A 19,490-nucleotide genomic window follows, 5' to 3' on the forward strand; every position below is an offset into this window, starting at 1 on the left:
CTCTGCTGCTCGCTGAGTCCGCCCTTTTCCACTGGGCCAGGCTCCTGCAGGAGGGAGCACGGCCCCTACCCCACCCTGGGCTGCCACACAGCATGCCCAGCGGGCAGCCGCTGGTGACACACACCCAGCCGGAGGGGAGGGGTGGGAGGCGCGGGCTTTCCACCCTGCATACAGGTATGGGCACATGGCTGACACACGGCTGACACACGGCTGCCCCCTCTTCCCTCTCCCTCTTCCCTTCCCAGCATCCAGGTGTGTGAAGGGAAAAGCGAGCTGGTTCTCCATGTCAGAGGCCGGAAGTCACAGCTCAATCTTTAGAAGCGGGGAGTTTCCCGAAGGTGTGCCAGGCCAAACAAGCCTCTCCAACCAAGAAACAAGCAGGCTGCCCCACTGGCACTGTGAAGCCACTGAGCTAGCCGGGAGCCCAGCCAGGAGGCAGCTCCCCTTCCAGCTCATTAACCGTTTGCGCTCCGCGTCACGCGGGAGCAGCCGTGCAGCTGGGCATTAAGGTAGCCTGGCTGCCAACCAGGAACCAGAGCGCTAAGTGTCTGAAGAGCAGTCCCGGGAGCACCCGCGCACCCTCCCAGCAGCATCCTCCAGGCCTCCACACGGCTCCTCCTTTGCATTTTCTCTTCTGAACAATAAGGAAGAGAAAGGGGAGGGACACACACACACACACACACACACGCACTCATGCATGTGCACACATACAGACACACACACTAACGGACGCACACACTCATGCTTGCACACACGCCATCCCTGCGAATGGCCTGCACAGAGGGCTAAGCCGCCGTAACAAGGGCAGCAGGCACTAATTGCACATTCAGAACAGGTGTGTGCCTGCAGAGCCACCACTTAATTACCAGGTTTGGCATCTTGGCACTGGCAGCCGGGCCCTCTCAGCCTCTAAGAATGCTGAAACGGAGCGTCCACAGGGCTGCTCCCTGCGTAGGTCCGAGGAGCTGCGAAGTGGAATTTCTAATTACATGGCTTTAGGCTGTACCCTAATGAGAGGCTCCGTCCGGGCAGGCAAACAGCAACCAGCTTGAGGACGTGGGCCCCGGAACATCCTGAGAGGATCCCAGCACTTGCCTTTTTTCTGAGTGGCACCTCCTCTGATCACCAGCAAAAGCAATTCCTGTTGAACGCTACTCAACGGCATCTTACAAATCCCACTTCCAAGTTGAAATACTCGAGAGAGAAAAAGGCGCAGGATAAACTGTTACCCCATGATGGCAAGCACTCACAAGACATCAATCCCGCGATGCTGTCCACCCTCACCTGCATTTTTCCTTTGAGGGTCCTTCCCGGCATCCAACACACTTTTTCATGTCAACCTCTCTGCCATTTCCCTCGGGTTCCCTCTGCCAAGAAGACCCCTTCCCCACTTGATTTCCACATGAACTCTTATTTATTTGTCAGAACCTTGCTTCGGTTGTCACCTCCTCTCTTAAGCCTTCCCAGGGGGACCCTCCCCCACCTAGACATTTAATCACTCCTCCCGCAGTGTTTCTATGCCTGGAACTCCCTGTTTTTGTGTGTGCCATGCCCTACTGTACTTAGGCGTCTCTACCTGCCTTCACTCTCACTCTCCAGAGTCAGTCTCCACAAGGCAGAGTCCCCACTGGTGCCCCTTCACTCCAAGAACACACAGAACTGCCTCTCTGATCCTCCTTCTTCCTGTGACGTCTTCATTCTGGTCACAGTGTCATCTCACAGGCCCATATATATCCTCTTACTCAGGCTTCCGCTCAACATCCTCTCTTTGACAAGACCTCCTGCTAACAGTCCTTTTCTCCTGCCACCCTCTTTGCCATAACTCTATCCCCTTCCTCTGTTTTATTTCTTGTCATGGCTCCATCACTGGGTGAGACCTTCCGTTTTTATTAGTTTACTTGTTTATTTGTTTCCTGACCATCTCTCCAATAGAATGTCAGAAGCATGAGGGCAGGGTCAGTGCCAATAAAACAGGCAATAAAATTCATGAAATGAATAAAGCTTTGCATCTGCAGAGCCTGGAATAGAATAGATGCTCAAAAAATTAATAAAATCAATATGCAACCATAAGAAATAACACTGATACTAGTGGACATACAAATACAGGGACACTAAGAGCTACGCAAAATTGACTGGATTCCTCCCCAGTGCTCTGTCCCTATTGCTGAATCCCAATGGACAGACAGTCTAATCCTCAAGGTCCCCAATGCCGGTCCCCTCCAGATTGTCTTCTCAACACACTCCACTGAGTAGAGAGAAGCCAAATAATCTCACAATGGAAGCAAAACGCACCAAATCCAAAATCGAATATAACTGACAAGCAACCAGGGGCTGGGAAATTCTTTATGGGGCTCACGTGTTAAACATGAGTTTAGGTCCGACCTTTAGGACCTAAACCCAACTCCGAATTTGACTGGTGTGGTCACTTGGGAAGTGCCTTTCCCTGCAGCCCAGACCCGCTGGGGGAGGAACCCTACCATTCCTGAACCCTACCATTCCTGGGAGGGGCTTCTGAGCTGGGTCCCCACCTTGAGCTTCTGGGACCTGTGACCTATTTGCCCCACCTGGGGGCTGAGCAACCCACCAATAGGTGGCATGCCTTTGTGCGTCCCATCCCCCAAATTGATGTCCCCAAAAGACACCATTCAGGTAAGATGAGGTGGCTCTGATGAAAGTCCTCGGAATGAATGAAAGCTTAAGTCTGGGGGAGCTGGCATGTGTGCCCTCAGCAAATGCTCCTTTGACAGAACACAAGAGCCGCGAGCCTGTCTCTACTTCTCCTTCCAGCTGAGACTGAAAGAAAACACAACCCTGAAAACCCCTGTGCCTGACTGGATGTCCCACCAGAGGAGACCGATGAGGAGGAGGCTGCCATGCTCAGGGTCTGCCCCGCGCAGGGGCTGCCCCCCAACCAGGAGCCCCTGGCTGTTCCCTCCGGAGCCCAACACCCTTGGCCTCTGGTCTCCCTCTTCTAAAAAGAAGTGGCTCTGGACCAGGGGATGCAGGGCTCAGCCACACTTCCTTGGGGAGCGCAGTCGCTGTTACACGCTCACGTGGAATGCTCCCCAACTTACCCGAGTTCCTCCACAGTGAACGGTGGCGAGAAACAGGCTCACTTTGGGAAGACTCGGACCACCACAAACATGGCTTCTCTCTACTCGCAGGGTTCTGAGACAGGACGGGGAGGCCTGTCCCCTGGCCAGAGAATGGTGGCCCGTGGGGTCCCCTCTCCACCTTGCAGTAAGGGCTTGCTCAGAAGCCCCTCCCAGGAATGGTAGGGTTCCTCCCCCAGTGGGGATGGGGGTCAGGAGGCCCACAGGCTTCGCCAGCTGTTTCCTCCTGGTGTTGGGCTGGGAAGCTGGCGTTTGGAGCCTAGTTGGCAGTTGGAGAAGAATGGCTCTCTCTCGCCCAAAACTTCAACCCTGAGAGGGACAGTCTGTGTTTGGGGTGCCATCCAAGTTACCAAAGAGACAACAGGAAAGGGCCGAGTGGGTGCTGTGATGAGAGAGGAAGCGTGTCCATCCCTTCTCGAGAGCACCGTCTGGACAAACACTGGCTCTAGAACTGAGAGCCGCGCACAAAGCACCCAGCAGGGCTGTGTCGTACCCTCAGAAACCACCTGCATGTTTTCTTGCTTTCTCTACCTTGAACACCAAATTATTTCACTTTTCTCAACAATACATGAAAATAATTCCAATGCATAATTTGTGTAAAGTCTCTGAATTTCTTTGGTCCAGGAGTCAGTGCTGGGCCAAGAAAACCCCTTCGCCGGGGAGATGAAGGCCCTGCCCTCCACAGAACACTGCACCTCTGAGCCAGCCTCCGGGCCCAGTTTCTCTTAATCCCCAACACTTCCTTCCTCTCCTCCTCCAACCGCCAGGTCTCTGCTATGCCTCTCTCTAGGCCTTCCCCACAGTGCTGCCCTGAACACCCTTATTTGCTTTCTGGGACAATTGGCTGACAAACTCCTACCCATACTTCAAAGCCCAGCTCAATGGTTGTGTCTCCTTTGAGTTCCCTCCTCTTGGCTCCCACAGTTTCTCACTTTGTTCTATATTATTTCTCACGATGGCCTCTTGACCAAGAAAGTGATCTCCTCAAGGCGTCTAACAAGTGCTTAACATCCTATTTCCCAAGTACTTTCACACCCTCTGACCCATTCTAGGTGTTCCAACCCTGGGAGATGAAATCACATCGTGAATGAATGAATGGCAGACGCTGCGTTATTCCGTGAATAGCACCACCGGATGCTCTGGCCATGACTTGGCAACAAGGCTGTGCATTATTGCCTGATTTTCACAAGGGCCAGAGAAAGAGAGAGTGGGTATTAAATGTCCCGTTAAAAGGGCCGTAACTTTATAGGAAGGGAAGTGTGATAAGAAAGAAAAGCTAGTCGGGTCCAGGCAACCGAAGACCCTGCTGTGGTGTGAAACTGTTCCTCTCCGCACCGTGTGGCACGCCCTGGCCAGCACCTGGCCGTGAGGGGGCCGGGGCCCAGGAGAGGGGCCATCGGAACACACGTTAGAATTTCGCCAGATACGAGGAGTCCTGGGAAGTTATCAGGAGATAACAAGATCGTTGTGGCCAGTGCAGAGTGCTCGGGAGGGAAACCCAGACGCTGCTGTAACTTAAGTTTTGTGCAAATAGGTAAATGAATCCCTATCTCTCTGTAAAAGGTTCCACTCGCCTTTTCCAGTGACACCTAATGGGAAAGTTTCCTTCGCTTCCGGTGTGACTAAGGAGCACTTTCATAGCTGCCCTTGGCCCCAGACACAAAAAGGGAAAGTGCATGTTGAAAAAATAAGGCGACTGTCTGGGTGCACAGCTCCAGGCTCAGGCTGTGTGTGCGGGGGGGGGGGGGGGGGGGCCTCTGCATCAGGCCCGTGAGCAGTCCCGCTGGTGCTGCCATAAAACGCACACAGACCACAGGCTGTGCCCGCAGGCGGGGATCAAAGCTTCGCCTCTTCCAACACAGCAGACGGCCTGCTCTGTAAACAGCTCGGAGAGGAGCCCTTACCTTAGAGAAAGGGCACCAGCTCGGCTCCTCAGAGGAAAGCGGAACCGCAATTAGCCGGCCCGGGCAGGGCAGCAGGTGGGAGCCGCCTGAGACCCACGGCAGGCCTGGCCTTGCACCCCCTGCCCAGAGCCCCTGATCTACTGCAACCCCGATCTCCTCCCTTTACTCCATTCGCACAATCCCCCCGGGTTCGGGTGCGGGTGTGGGTGCGGGGTGCGGACACATGGGTGTGAGATGATGTCTCAGGGAGACTATGGAGTCTAATCCTGTTCCCAGGCTGGACAGAAAGGGCACAGGGCAGGAAACCCTGGAGACCTGCTCTGCTAACCGCCCCAGGTGGCCGCTACCCAGCAGCCTCCTCCGGTTACCGGCAGGTACTGAATGACAAGGGATGGTACTCAAGGAAACTTTGACAAAATTAATCAGGTTTTTGTGTGTTTTGTTTTGAGCTATAGTGCTTCTAAGGGCCTTTACTATGCTAACATGGAACGATTTAGATATATATTTTTTACAAATCACTTATACATTTTTTAGGACATTTTGTTCCCTGAAGAAACTTGAGATAGTGCTTCTCAAAGTGTGGTCTGCCCACATTGTCTTCAAGAAGGCAGAGGAGGTGTTTAAAGCCACCATAAGTGACCGACAGCGTTCCAACATCCAGGCTCTTATCAATGAACTCCCTGGAGGGCACAGAGGAGTGTGGTGACACACATTTGTGGCAGGAGGTAAAGGGCACAGGGTGCGTGGAGTCACCCGCAGCAGGACAGCATATCGTCCACAGTGAGTGGGGAAAGGTAGTCCTGTGCCCGGGTTTGCTGAGTGCCAGTTCAGGAAGCACTGGTGGGCCATCCCCACTGAACACTTGAGGATGTTGACACCAAAGAGATAGAGGGACTTGCCCAAGGTCACAAAGCATCCACAGCCAAAGGCCGAGCCCATTTGGGGGCCACATGGGAGAAGAGCCAATTAAAAAGCACAAACAAACATAAAATTAAAGACAGGAGAAGCATGTCATTGAAAATGATTTTAAGATGGTGATTCTAATTTTAACTGGCATCCAACTAGCCGACCTCTATGCAGCCTCTCCCAGGATCGCTACAGAGTTGTAAAGTAAAAACTTAGTCAAATAGGAAAAAACAAACAAAAAACTTCATTCCAAAATCTAACAAAAAAGTCCATCATAAATGGAAATTGAATCCTCAAATAGTGCATGCCTAAAGAAAGGGGGTGGGAGGGAACCAGTCTGTAACTCCCACACTGTCTGGCATGGACCCAGACCTCCTGGGAGTAGCCAAGTAACAAGGAAGTGAAGCTCGCTATGTGTGAGACAATAAGGATCAGTGGGGACTCTAGCAAACAGAAGAGAACGCACCCCATTCCCAGTCACTGCTGCTGCTCTTCAGGTCCAGCCAGTTGCTGCCTTAATAAAAGAAGCAGAAAAGCTGCTTGTTGTGAAATCTCTGAATCTGTCAATATTGGTGATGAATTTACATGTTTTTAAAAACATACAAATATTCACTCTCGGATTTCCTTTACAATAAGTCCAAACAGTCATAACTCATCTGTGGTGGTAAAAGGTAGGATAGTGGTTATCCCTGGAACAGGGACAGCGACAGGAAGGGAATATGAGGGTGGCCTTGGGGTTCTTGAATGGCTCTTACACGGGTGTGTTTACTTTGTGAAATTCACCAGGTTGCACACTTCTGAGTTGCACACTTTTTACAGTTATGTGCATACAAATTTGACTAAAAAACCCACACGCCATATTTTTAAGTAAAATTTGATGTCGGATTTTCTTTAAATAATAAAGAAAAGAGAGAACACGATACTTTTTAGAAATGGTGGAGGAAGTCTTGGGAAAAGTAGAAATAAGGCCACATTGAGACGTAGTTAAGAGAGCGGCATCCTTACAAATGCCGGATCTTGCTGGAGTTTCACCCTGTGTGAAGGGAGCGCTATGGACCAGTGCTTGAAGGCACAGTATGCCACCAGAAGGGCCAGTGTACATCGTGGGGCCTGGCATGGGCCAAGTTGCAGAGCAAGGCCCAAGTTCTTGGACAAGGACACAATTTGGAGTGGGCCAGCTGTACTCTATGACCAGACCTTCTACACAACTGGGACAAAATAGGATGTCTCCAGAGGGCGGGGCAAGGGTGTTCAGGTGTCAGCTAAGGAAGCAATGACCCAGACCCACTGGGGTGAGTGCTGAGGGTTTCAGTGTGATCCGGAGATCTGGGTGGTGTGGGCATGATGGGGAGGGTGTGGGCATGGTGGGCAGCTTCAAGAAACAGGTGAGAGAGAAGAGATGGGCTGGCAAGTGAGGAAATGGAAGGAGGCTTTGGTCACCAAGGGGCATCAAATGTACAGATTTTGTCGTTGGAGCAGGGGCAACAGGGAAGATGCCACAGTGGCAGGCTGGTGCATGGATGACATCATGAAGGCTGCATCATCAATGCAGATGTTGTAGCAACAGAGGGGGCTGAGGACTGAGTGTGGAGAACTAAAGGAAATGACAAAAAAGAGAGAAAATACATGATCTTGGGCATACTTTTATATTGAATTGTGGAGTTAGAAGGGCCCTCAGGGATGTAGTAGCTTCAAGAGGCTGAGCCACCTATGGAGACAGCTGATGACCCTAGGCAACCTCTGTGAGCTTCCCTTGGCTGCTCTGCAAAAGGGGGGAAATCGCACAGAAAGGACCACTGCTGAGATGCCATGAGCACCAGCCACTGGCCTGCACACAGCAGGTGCTCACTCATCTACCACATCAGAGTAACCGGTATCCTCTCTCCTTCTCCTTACCTCCTTAGCTCTCTTTGGAAGCTCCTGGAAAATTAAAATATAAAGTCACATTTCTTATTTGTACTGTTGCATCATTTTATCGCATGCTTCCTCTTCTCCATCGTTAGATTTATTAGGGATTCGGCAGGACTAATGATTTTTTTTTAAGTCAGTTCTTACATTGCTTTGAGCCTGTAGATTTTAGTTCATGGACTAGCAGGCCCCTGAAGGACAAGTTCATGTCTTGTACTTCCTTAGCATCTCAAGTGCTGCCCGGTATAGCACATGGTGAAAGTGCTCAAACAGGGCATGTTTAGAACATGAAACTATTCTGTATGAGCCTATAATGATGGATACTTGCCATCATACGTTTGTCAAAAGCAGTAACATGTGCAGCACCAAGAGTGAACCCTAATGTAAGCTATGGACTTCAGATGATGATGACATGTCCCCGTCAGTTTATCGATAGTAACAGATGTTCCCCTCTGATCCTGCATGTTGATAGTGGGGGAGGCTGTGCTTATGCAAGGCAGAGCGTATATGGGAGCTGTCTTTTCACTCAATTTTGCTGTGAACTTAAAACTACTCTAAAAAATAAAGTCTGTATGTTTTTTAAAGTAAGAACTATTATAAGTCTTTGTTAGATAAGTGAAAAAGTAGGTCAACATGATGTGTAAGAATGTATTATTTATTGACTATAGAAAAAGACTTCAAATGGTCACCTTTCGCTTCCTCCATTAAGCATTTCAGGTCAATGACATAAATGATGAGCTAACCCCCCCCCCCCCCCACACACACACACACACACACACCCACTCCCTTGCTTGGGTCTTCTGTAAAAAGCTCTTGGCTGGGGACAGGATGTTTACTTTTTTGTGCATCTGTGTTAACTGGCAGCACTAGCATATGCTAAGTGCCTGGAGACTCTGAAACAATCAGACAGGAGGGCACCAGGGACCCAGTGAACAGCACACATCAGAGGAATGGCTGGCTGAACCAGGATGAGTTTGCAGCCAGAGAGACAGGAGGGGGGAGGAGTCCTTTCAGCCAGGGAAGGCACCAGGAGTGCTCTGGCGGGGAATTACTGTTCTCTAATTGTAGGCTCAGTGTGTCGTCTCCTGGGGGGAGCTACTTTAATGGATGTGTGGACCAAATCCTGCATTGTCTCAACAGCTCCTGCAGTAATGAGCGATGTCCCGTGTGAGCTTCCTGCCCTTTAACACAGGCCACCTCCTGCACCGCTGCAAACCTTCCAGAAAGCAAGGCTGTCTCCTGCAAATCCACAACAGAATCAATTCCCAGGGCCAGCCGTAACTCCCCTCCTGGCTGGAGGCGTTTATTCAGGCTGTCCTTCCTCCTGGACAGGACTGGAGAAGGTGAGCTCCTCAGTACCCAGAGAGCGCTTCCAGCCCACCCTGGAGGCCCAGGGTGCAGAAAGGGGCTTCTATGTTGTCCAAAGGGGAGCCATCCATGCCCCTGAGGAGGGGGCAGCTTCAGGCTGTGGGCCGAGGGCTGAGGAAAGGAGAGTGACCAGGGAGTGTGTGTCCCAGGGGTTCTAGGGATGCAGACTAGACGTGCTGGGAGGAGAAATGGCACCTGAGCCACAGCGGAGATTCCAGAATCGGAAGGGAACGTGAGTCCTCACTGCTCTGCCCAACAGGAGCAAACTTCAGACCAGCAGCACCGCCCCTCCACGAGGCAGGGGCATTTGTGCAGGGGGTTAGAAGAGGCCGAGAGGAAAGGAAGGGAGGAAGGAAGGAAGCACAACAGATCTGGGGATAAGCTCCGCTCGGAAGGCGAGGGCGGTGCAGGGCCAATTCAGCTCCGAGAACCGGAGGCCGTGCAGCAGGGAAGTCCTTTCTGGCCGGGGCGGGGCTATCGCGCAGGCGGGACACCATTGGTTTCCCGCAGCCCCTAGAGCCAATCGGTGCAGGGCATGGCCCTTGGGCCCCGCCCACCGCAAGCGCGGGCCGCTACACCCGGCTCAGCCCAACAGGTGAGGCCAGAGCGCGTCTCGGGCTGGTCACGTGGCCGCGGCCGGCGACCGGGACCCAGGGCAGCCCCAGGCCAGGTCTCGGGCCCCGCCCCCAACGCCCGGCGGCGCGACCATCTGTCTCCCGGGCGCAGCCGCGACCAGATGCCGCGGCCCCACGCGACAGGGCTGTGCAGCCTGATCCGGGGCCGGGGCCGGGGCCGCGGAGCCATTTTCTCTGCCGCGGGCTCGGCCACCTCCGGAGCCGGTGAAAGCGAACTCCCTCCCGCGGCAGGAGAGCCCCAGACACGTGGCCGCGCCGGGCCTGCTGGGGCCATGCTGGCCACTTGGTCCCCACGCCTTTCTCGGCCCCATTCATTGAAGAGTGCGCGTGACAATGCTGCTTCTCGGTCCCTTCCCCACGTTTTCACTCTCCATTTGCTTCCCAAGCCCCGCGGGGCCCAGAAGAACCTTCCGGCATCTGATGGGTTTCTAAGCCAGGGTGGCCTTGTTCTGAAGTCCGGGCCAACCATTGGGAGGAAACAGCTATTCTGCATCATCGGCCCCCAAGCTGCTTGGCGAAGGCACGTGCAACAATTCACATTCTGGCCAAAAGCGTTTAAAAGTGCTGATCTCGCCTCAAGAAACAGTCCAGCTTCGGCTTACATACAATCAATTTGATGTTAAACCGGAGACTTATTTTAACACATTTGCTGTATTTAGAAGAAAAATATTTTATCCCAAGAGCTCATCTGTTCTGTAACTAATTTATCAACTTACAGCCACGGTGAATACATGTGGTGTATATACACATAATTTTATAACGACTGTTAAAGATAGGAATTCCTCCCTGGCAAAAACTCTTTAACCAACTCTGCACAGATCTACACAAATAATTTTAAAAGTAGCTTTCTTCAGGAGGCAAACAAATTTTGTCAGTACAGCTTTACTATTTAAACATGTTTCATCCATGACACACTGGCGTAAAATGTTTAATGACCCAGTAACGTATGCTATTTTTTAATATGTGAAGTCACAGAAGTGGGCATTTAAAGGAAGAATTTAAAATACAGATATAGCTTATAGGAAATTACCAGCACTTGTATCTCTACAAAGAAAATTAATGAGGGGGTCTATTAGCATTTGGCAGTGTTTTAACACAGAGCCTCTGACTGCAATGAAAATTATTTATCATCATATTATTAAGCTAGTAATTGCTCCTCACTTCCTGAACTCTTCCCCAAATTTAAAATCAGAAAGAAAATTCAAGAAACACTAACATCTGTTTTATTTGTTGTTAGATTTCAGAAGAACATGAGAGTTCAAGCAGGTAATGTTTAAAATATTTTTTAAAGTTTCATGCTCTACTTACAAGTAGTTTTCGAAGATATCAGTATCTCATTTCTTTTCCAGCATGGGAAGTGTTTTCATTTGAGGTAGGCAGCATCTTGTATTCATTACCCTTGAAAACGTGCCACGTACTTGGGGAATTCATCTTGCTGGGATTCCTGGCTATCCCAACAGCCGCAGATGAAATGTCCCTTACTGTCTGAAACCACAGACTGTTAAGTGAGAGAGATAGCACCCTTTTTGGAAACTAACTCTATTCACAGCAAAAGAAATGTTCATTATGCTCTGCCTGTAAAGTGGACATTTTGTGCTTCTGTCAGTCAACTTAATTTCCATGTTCATAGAGTGAGAACATAAAGTATTCAGCAACTACTGACAGAACACAGCAGACAAGCAGTCTAGTCAAGTAGCATTTCAGTTCTGAGCTTTAAATAAATGCCACTTCCCTGATTCATAGCACTGACTGACGGATGGGTTTGCTTTAAAATTTTTGGTGCACTTTTAATTCTAAAGAGTTTTATTGATTCTTATAGAACCAGAAAACCTTATGTCCCACGTGTTTTAAACAAAAAGGTACACCAGCATACAAATTTGGAATGAGGTTTTGTGACATACTGGTTTTTCAAATTAGCTCAAAGTTTTCCTGCAAACAAAAATAAAACACCAAACTAGAAAAACAGAAGCTGTGACAGGTCACTTTACAATTTCAAATAAAAAAACTTTAACTGGAAATGTCTTTTGTAAATATTAGTCTCTATTAAATTGTAAATTTTCAATAATCAGGCTCCATTTAAAAAGGCAAAATTTACCCTTGTCAGCTTAGTCAATTTGTAGCACTCTCTTTTAATAGTTTTTAAGACATGGGAACAACCTAATTTTTAGAAACCTGTTCAATAATAACATATCATTTGGAAAATAATACGTGTAATTTAAATTCACACATTTCAGCATTTTATTTATTTAAAACAAATAGGTTGCCATTAAATATTGACTATTTTATTAACTGAGCACATCTGGGAAAACACTTATGATTAGGTTAATTTATGTTATATTTTCCCCTCAACTTGTAAAAGATTAATCAACCATTTTATGGTCTAATTTAGGTGCCTAATTAAAAACAGAGTTCAACACATGCTACACCGTCTTGCTAATAAATCCTGACAGCTTTGTAACATGATGGTTCATATTTCAAATTGTTGCATATAAATGTAGAATTTTGATCTTCACCCAGGAGCCTGAAGTGAGTTACATACTTGGTTTAAGCTCCAGGACTGAAAATACAATTACTTCAAAAAGGATTATCCCCAATCAGATCTTATCTCAAATATCCCTTCATGGAGAGGAAAACAGTCTTTGCCACCAAGTTGTTAGAAACAGACTAGGAAAATGGGGAAGAAGTTAGATTTCTCAGCATTTATTAAATTAAAACGGTAGGAAAACTTGCTACTTCCAGCTATTAGCTTTCAGGAGGGAGTTTTTCTGAAGTTACTGGGTTTCAAAGTCTAAGTCTAAAGAAATCTACTCAAAGTTTGGTTACAGTTGTTTCCTAGTTAAATGTAAGTTTTGTCTTGACTCGTGGCACTGTATTTCTTTTAAATGAATAAATTCACTCCCAGAAGTTTTAGAGCATCTCTTTTGACCCCATGTCCTCCACACCTCCCAGCCTTACAAGGGGGCAAATGGAAGAGAATAAATCTATTCTCAGGAGGTACCTATGTTGTTTTCTCAGCCTTTACACTTGAGGGATATTTTTGTCATTTTAATGACTCCTTTGACTCTAACTGTCCAGTCCAGGCAGAGAAAAGAAACTGCCATGGTGATGTAATTACCCTCACTCTAGTCATAAACCCACTCTGGTCAAGCAAGGAGCCTCTTCTGAAGCTGATATTTTTTTAAAGTGAATGACAAAGTGAGCAATGCACACTGAGGTCACGGAGTCCATTGGGCAGCTCAAGCTCTTTTACAGCAAACCCAGTTTTGAGCTTGTCATATGTCATATGTCATATGTCACCACCATCATGTTTTTGCTCACGTAAGTGAGGGAGCAGAACTGCCGAGGTTAGTATGTTAGCTAGCCATGTGCTAGCTGGGACAACTTGGGCAAGTTGCTTAACTTCTCGGTGCCTGTGTGTTTTCATCTATGAAAGTACCTACTTCATAGGATTGTACTAAGGAATACATGTGCTAATTCTGTAAAATTTGAAACAATACCTGGCACATTGGGAAAACATTCAGGAATGTTACCTACCAGCATTATAAACACACACACACACACACACACACACACACACACTTTTTTTTTTTTTTTTAACGTGGCCACATTATTAGTGTCAGGTTATTTTGTGCAACCAAAAATGAAAAGAAGAGTCAAGACGGGGAATGAGTTTCTGCTCTGGAAAGTTTAAGGCACATTTCTAGGTAAAAATTAATAATCACACTATTTGGCTAACTTAATTCCCAAACTGCTACCAAACTTACACCAAGTCCAAAGGAGAGATATTAAAGTATGTATCTATTTAAGTGTAAGTCAATATTCAGAGCCTAAATGTCAGGTGTGTGCTTTCTCCTCCCTGCCATCTGGGAGGCTCACAGCCCCAGAGCTCTCAGCCACCACCACAGCCTGCCAGGGAAGGGGCAGGCCTCTACCTCACCCCACCCGGTGCTCACCCGCACATGCCGAGTCTGAGAGGCCTGAGTGAGGAAGAGAGCTGGATCGTAAGCTGGAGAAGCAAACCCCCATGAGTCTTAGCCCCGATTAAGACATACTCAGGTTCCGGGGCAGATGGGCCAGGGGAAGGGCGCACCGACTTGTAAGTAGGTAGGGCAGCGGCAGAAAGCTGCTGCTCTCAGGCTGGTGGCGAGGTCAGCTCCGCGTCGCTGTGACCAAGGTCGCCTCCATCCCACAACCGTCAATCCCACAACAGTTCTGGCCGAGGAAGGAACTACAGTCAGTTTCGGAGACTTTAGGCAAATCCGCGCAGGCCCAGGCTGCTGGCGAGGCCACAGGAAGGACTGGGCACCAATCGATGAAACCCATACAGGACTTGGCACAGGCAGAGCCAAGATCTGCTCCTCCAGCCCATTATGATGCCGACACTCGGGTTCAGCCATCCATGCCCGTAGTTTTATCACGCCTTCGAAATGCCGAAATGCTTTCAAAACGTTTCCCCCTCTCCTATTTTCTAGCTGTGAGGACTTGTTTGAACCACGTGTCTGACTGCACCTCTCAGGTTAATTATTATTTGTGCTCGTCTCCAATCTGCTGCCCGCCTGTAGGGACCGCGGGGAGATACCAGGACACGCACCTCTGGCGAGCACCAGGGCTTGCCCAGCCGGGAGGGCGCAGGGTGCGCCCTGGCACCGGGTTGAGCAAAAGCGTCTGGGTCAGACGTCTCCTCCGGTGTAGTTACAGAAACTTAAAACGGCCGCTTTCAAAATAATTGTAAGTCTACACATTTGCTCAGACATCCCGAAAATTCTTCATTAATTAAAATGTGTTCATTAAACAAGGCACTTAAAATAGTTTTTTCTTTTTCCTTAAAAACACCCACTAGCCCAGAGGCCGGCGTGTGCTGGCGCCGCCCTGAGCGCGGGGCTGGAGGGGAACCGCGGCGCTTCCAGGGCGCGCCTCCCGCCGCGCGGGCCAGGGGTCGCAGCCGCGGGCCGCGGGCCTCCTGGACCGTCCAGCCCGGCTCATCGGTTTAGGTAGCTACTGAGGGGTGGGAGGGGGGGTGCTGAGGGACTTCCCGCCTCCGGCGTCCCGGCCCCAGCCCTTGCGACCCCCACGCCCCGGCGGCCTCGCTCACTCCGCGGCCCGGGACACCCGTCCCGCCCGACTCCCGGCTGCGCTCGGGTTTCCAGAGCGACTTCGTTCTTTATTCCGCGGTTTTGAGTCAATCAAAAGGAGCGGAGCAGGTGGCGGGCAGCAGCCTAAGAGACTGAATCTTCCTGTGGGGATTTCCACAGCCGGCCAGGTGCTTTCAAAGCCGGCTGACGTGGAAGATTGTAGGTTCCTGCCCGTCCTCCCGGCCCGGCCCGGCCCGGCCCCGCGCCCGCGTGTCTGATCTCAGCGCACTCCGGGCGCCTCCGGCCTCCGGCGGGTTCCGGCTGGAAGGGCACCAGCGATCCCCGGCCGCCGGCCCGGGGTCGGCACCCGGAGTGGAGCGGCGGCGGAAGAATAACAATAGGATCGATGACAATAGCTAACAGCCCGAGCGGCCCCACGTGCCAGCCAGCACCTGCCCGCCCCAGCGCACCCGCCTCTGCGCTCCGCTCCGCGGAAAACCGCACGCCCCCGCGGCGCCTCGGGGAGCGCTGAGGCTCGGCCCGACTTAGCCAGCGGCCGGAGCCAGACGGGACTCCGGGCGTCCTTCTGAACAGCCGGTGCCCAGGATGGGGACGGTGGGAAGGGTGACCGCCGGGCTGGCTAAACCTCGGGACTGGGGCAACTGCGGACAATGAAAACATCCAGGACAAAAGGGAGTGGGGGGTGGAGGGCAGGGGACGAGGGTGGGAACTGCGGCTTTAATCCCCTGGGTCAGCCCCCTTTTATCTCCCATCCTCTCCAGGGGCCGAAAGGGGGTTGGGGGCCGGGAGTGGAGTTCGGTTTGATTCTCCCCTTTGGTTTTCTGAGTCCCGAGCCTCTAGGAGGCTCCTCCGGCCTGGAGGGCTGCCTGGGATACGACTGAGTCTTGCCTGTGACGGGTGGGGGAAGAGGTGGGGGAAGAGGATGGCTGGCGAAGAAGTTTCCGAAGGAAGGAGGGAGTCTGGACCCTCGGTTCTCCCGTGTCTCACCGGAAGCTGGACCGACCCAACCGCTCACCCCAAAAGCGGGCAGCGGCGGGAGGCGTTGGCGGAGGTCCTGGTTACCCGTCCCTTTGGAACCAGACCCATGACCCAACTCAAGAGCCGAGTTTCCGGAAACCCCGATCTCCGGGCAACCCACATTTCTTATTCAATGGACCCCCAATATTCTTCGCACCCCGACGTGTAAAGGGCCGATGGAGTCCAGCACCCAGGCCGGGAAGGCGGAAACCGGCGGCCGTGCCGGGGGCGCCCGGATGCCTGCCCAGACGCGCGCCGCTCCCTCCGGCCGCTGCAGTGCGCGCCTTTGCCCGACAGGGACCAGCACCGCTCCACGATCCGCCCGCCGCTCACCCGCCCAGCCCGAGCTGCTCTCCAGAGAAGCGAGTTTGACCCTCTTGGGGTTCGGATTCCGGCAGGGAGGACTGTAATCAAAACGCGACCAGACTCCCCGCGGCCTGAGCGGGACGCCGTCCCTCCCACCCCACGGCCCCATAACGGGAGCAGGGGCTGCTGAGAAGTTGGTCTAGGGCGGAGGCCGCGGCCGGCGGGGCGCAGCACGTCCCGAGCTCCAGAAGCAAACGCCAGCAACACTGCATTGATTCCTTCGGGACGCGGGGTGCCACCGTTAGAGGGCTGCGAGCTTCCCGAAGCGCCATCTCAGTCGCTGTACCCCTCCTTTGCGGAGAGCTCTCCTGATTATTTCTAGGGTACCGTGGGCCACTGAGCTGCCAGAGCTCCTCGAGAAGTTTCTATGGGTTGTGGCAAGAATCTCCCCGATCCCTCCAAACACTCGGTACCGCGCTGGGGTGGGGCGGGCCAGCACCGCCCATTCGTTCTCTGCCCCTCTTCGCCCCCAGGGGTTCGGTGGTTCAAGACGGTACCCCTGTCACTCCCCCAGCACCAGCCACGTCTCCCTCCTCCCCCGTTCTGGGTAGCAGCTGGCGCTTCTGGCCCTGGCCCTGTCGGGGAAACTCACCGGTACCAAGCGAGGCCCTTGTCGTAGCTGCGGTCGAAGAAGTGGGGCTCGGCGCCCACGGCGCGCACGTCGGGGTGCACGCGCAGGAACTCGAGCAGCGCCCGCGTGCCGCCCTTCTTCACGCCGATGATGATGGCCTGCGGCAGCTGCTTGCTCCCCGACCCACTAAAGAAGCTGGAGATGGGGCTGGGGGAGTCCGGCGCCTCGGGACTCTGCTCCTCTTGGCTCGTGGCGCCCTCGGCCTTCTCCTGGGCCGCAGCCAACGGGGTGGCTGGTACTGTCTGGAACAGCAGCCTGGGGAAAGCCCGGTCGGGACCCGTGGCCAGGGCTGGCGGGTCGTGGACGGCGCGGGACCCCGAGCCCAGCAGCAGCAGCCCCGGCGCGGCGGTGCACGAGCCGGCGCACGAGTACAAGAACATGTAGAGCCAGACGCAAAGCATGGCGAAGAGCAGCGCGAGCTTCCTCCTCACCGGTGGCGGGGGCGCCTGCGGCTGGGGCAGAAGCCAGCTGGGGACATGGAGGCAGGATCGGCTGCCGCTCAGGCGCTGCCCCATGCGCTGCCCGCGGGCGCGGCGAGGGGCATGGCTCAGCACATGGCACTGGTCCCGCCGGAGCCGTGAGCGCGGAGAGGGTTCCTTGGCTCTCCGGACGCCCGGTGGGTGGGTTTACTGCACCCGTGCGCCCGGGGCCACCGCTGCTGCTCCTGCTGCTCTTCCCCAGGTGGCGGCAGCAGCTGTAGCGGCCGCGGCTTTTGACATGTTGCCCGGGAGGAGCCGCAACTGGAACGAAAGTCGGGTGGCGGCAACTGCTGGCCTGGGGACGGCTCTGTCGGCGCGACGGCCCGCTCTGGGGCAGGAGAACGCTGCGCTCCCGCGTCCTGGCCGCTCGGACGGTGCGTACGGCCGCTGCCCGGGGCTGTCTCCTCGCTGCCCTGCGAACTGCTCCTGAGAGCAGCCCCGGCACTTCCTCGCTGAGGCTGCGAAGGAGAACTGCGCAGGAAGAGTAGAGACCGAGGTGGAGTGGGCGGGCCCGGCCACCCGAGGGACAGGCCGCTCCACCTACCAGAAACCAGGACCACCATGCAAATACAGCAGCTTCGCTGAGGCTGCAGCAGCCAACCAGCTCCCGGAAAGTGGGGGTGTGGAAAGGGTTTGGGGCGGAGGAAAGCTTCCGGGGGTTTCTATTGGCTGCAGGATCAGAAGGGCGGAGTCAGGGACTGGTGACAGGAGCCGAGGGAAGAAGGATGCTGGCATAACCCGGCGCTGGAAGAGGACAGACCCCACCGAGTGGTGCACTTCGGCACCCGCGCGCATTTCCGCACTCGCTCCCCGAGCGGAAGCCTTGGCTGTAGTTGCCCATGTGTCGGGACGCAGTCCCATCCAGTTGTTTCGTGGGCGGCTCCCGGCGTGTGTGTGTGTGTGTGTGTGTGTGTGTGTGTGTGCGCGCGCGTTGCGCAGTAGGGAGGTTGGAAAAGCAATAGTCAGGAGGGACATGCAGACCCCAAACCACTCATGGGCTGGGAGGGGGAAGAGAGGGTAGGCGGTTTATGAAGTTCAAGTGGAAAGCATAACAGGGAGATAAAGGCTGGTAAAATGTTTCCTGGTGCAAAAGTGAGTGTGAAAGTCACGTGTAGAAACTTTTGTCGGGATACGAGTTTCTTGGGGACATTAATTTGAAGAAAATGTTCAATCCTCCCTTTTCCCTGAGTAAATAATAAAGCCCGTTCACCTTCATTGAGAAGACAGTTTGGTTTGCTGACCTGTTACACTAATTATTAGGTGTTGTTGTGTTCTCACCAATTTATGTCAAACTTTAAACACCGACCACTGAGTTGCATAGAGTCCACTCGAGACCGCTCTCCCGGTCTCTTCCGGAAAAATACCCTCGGGACGGGGGCGGGGCAGGGGCGCAGGGGCTGGAGCTGGCGCGGGGAGCGCGGGCAGGGGCGCAGGAGCTGGCGCAGGGAGCGCGGGCAGGGGCGCAGGAGCTGGCGCGGGGAGCGCGGGCAGGGGCGCAGGGGCTGGCGCGGGGAGCGCGGGCAGGGGCGCAGGAGCTGGCGCGGGGAGCGCGGGTAGGGGCGCAGGGGCAGGAGCTGGGGAGCGCGGGCAGGGGCGCAGGAGCTGGCGCGGGGAGCGCGGGCAGGGGCGCAGGGGCTGGAGCTGGCGCGGGGAGCGCGGCAAGGGGCGCAGCACCCCGCTGCGTTCTCAACCCTGCGCTCGGAATGCGGAGGCTCGGGATGCGCAAGTCCACCCCTTGCTGTTCAGGAAGTTCAGATGCCTGCAACCTGGCCCGCGGGTCGGCGGGCGACGGCTGTTCCGGGACGGGACCGAGCGTTCCTCCGACTCCCACCAGCGGCAGCCCGGGTGCAGTGTCGCCCACGAGGCTACTCACCCCGAGCCGCCGCCCACGTTGCAGTTCACCGTCCGCGGCGGATACGGACACCGCACGGCGGAACCGACCTGAGCCCTGGGCCCGCTGCCCGCTGCCCGCGCCTGGCCTCGGCCGCCAGCCCGAACACTCCTGCTTTTTCTTTTTAGTAAATGTCTCCCAGTGTCCGAAGTCCCCGACGCCCTGCTCAGCGGGGAGCA

The 19,490-nt window shown here is 53.5% G+C and overlaps 1 protein-coding gene across 1 annotated transcript in view; it reads right to left on the reverse strand.

Annotated features, from left to right (window-relative positions):
* The window catches only part of LOC308532277 (heparan sulfate glucosamine 3-O-sulfotransferase 3B1), a gene marked incomplete at both ends in the record, with an annotated part of 37,571 nt that extends 20,115 nt beyond the window's left edge, over positions 1–17,456 (reverse strand). Inside the window, one exon of the mRNA XM_081109634.1 lies at positions 16,903–17,456. Coding sequence (XP_080965760.1) covers positions 16,903–17,456 — 554 coding nt within the window. The remainder of the gene's footprint in view (positions 1–16,902) is intronic.
* Between the last annotated feature and the right edge of the window lie 2,034 nt (positions 17,457–19,490).

This window comes from Myotis nattereri (genome assembly GCF_964212035.1).
Source record: "Myotis nattereri genome assembly, chromosome: 16".
NCBI classification, from domain to species: Eukaryota; Metazoa; Chordata; class Mammalia; order Chiroptera; family Vespertilionidae; genus Myotis; species Myotis nattereri.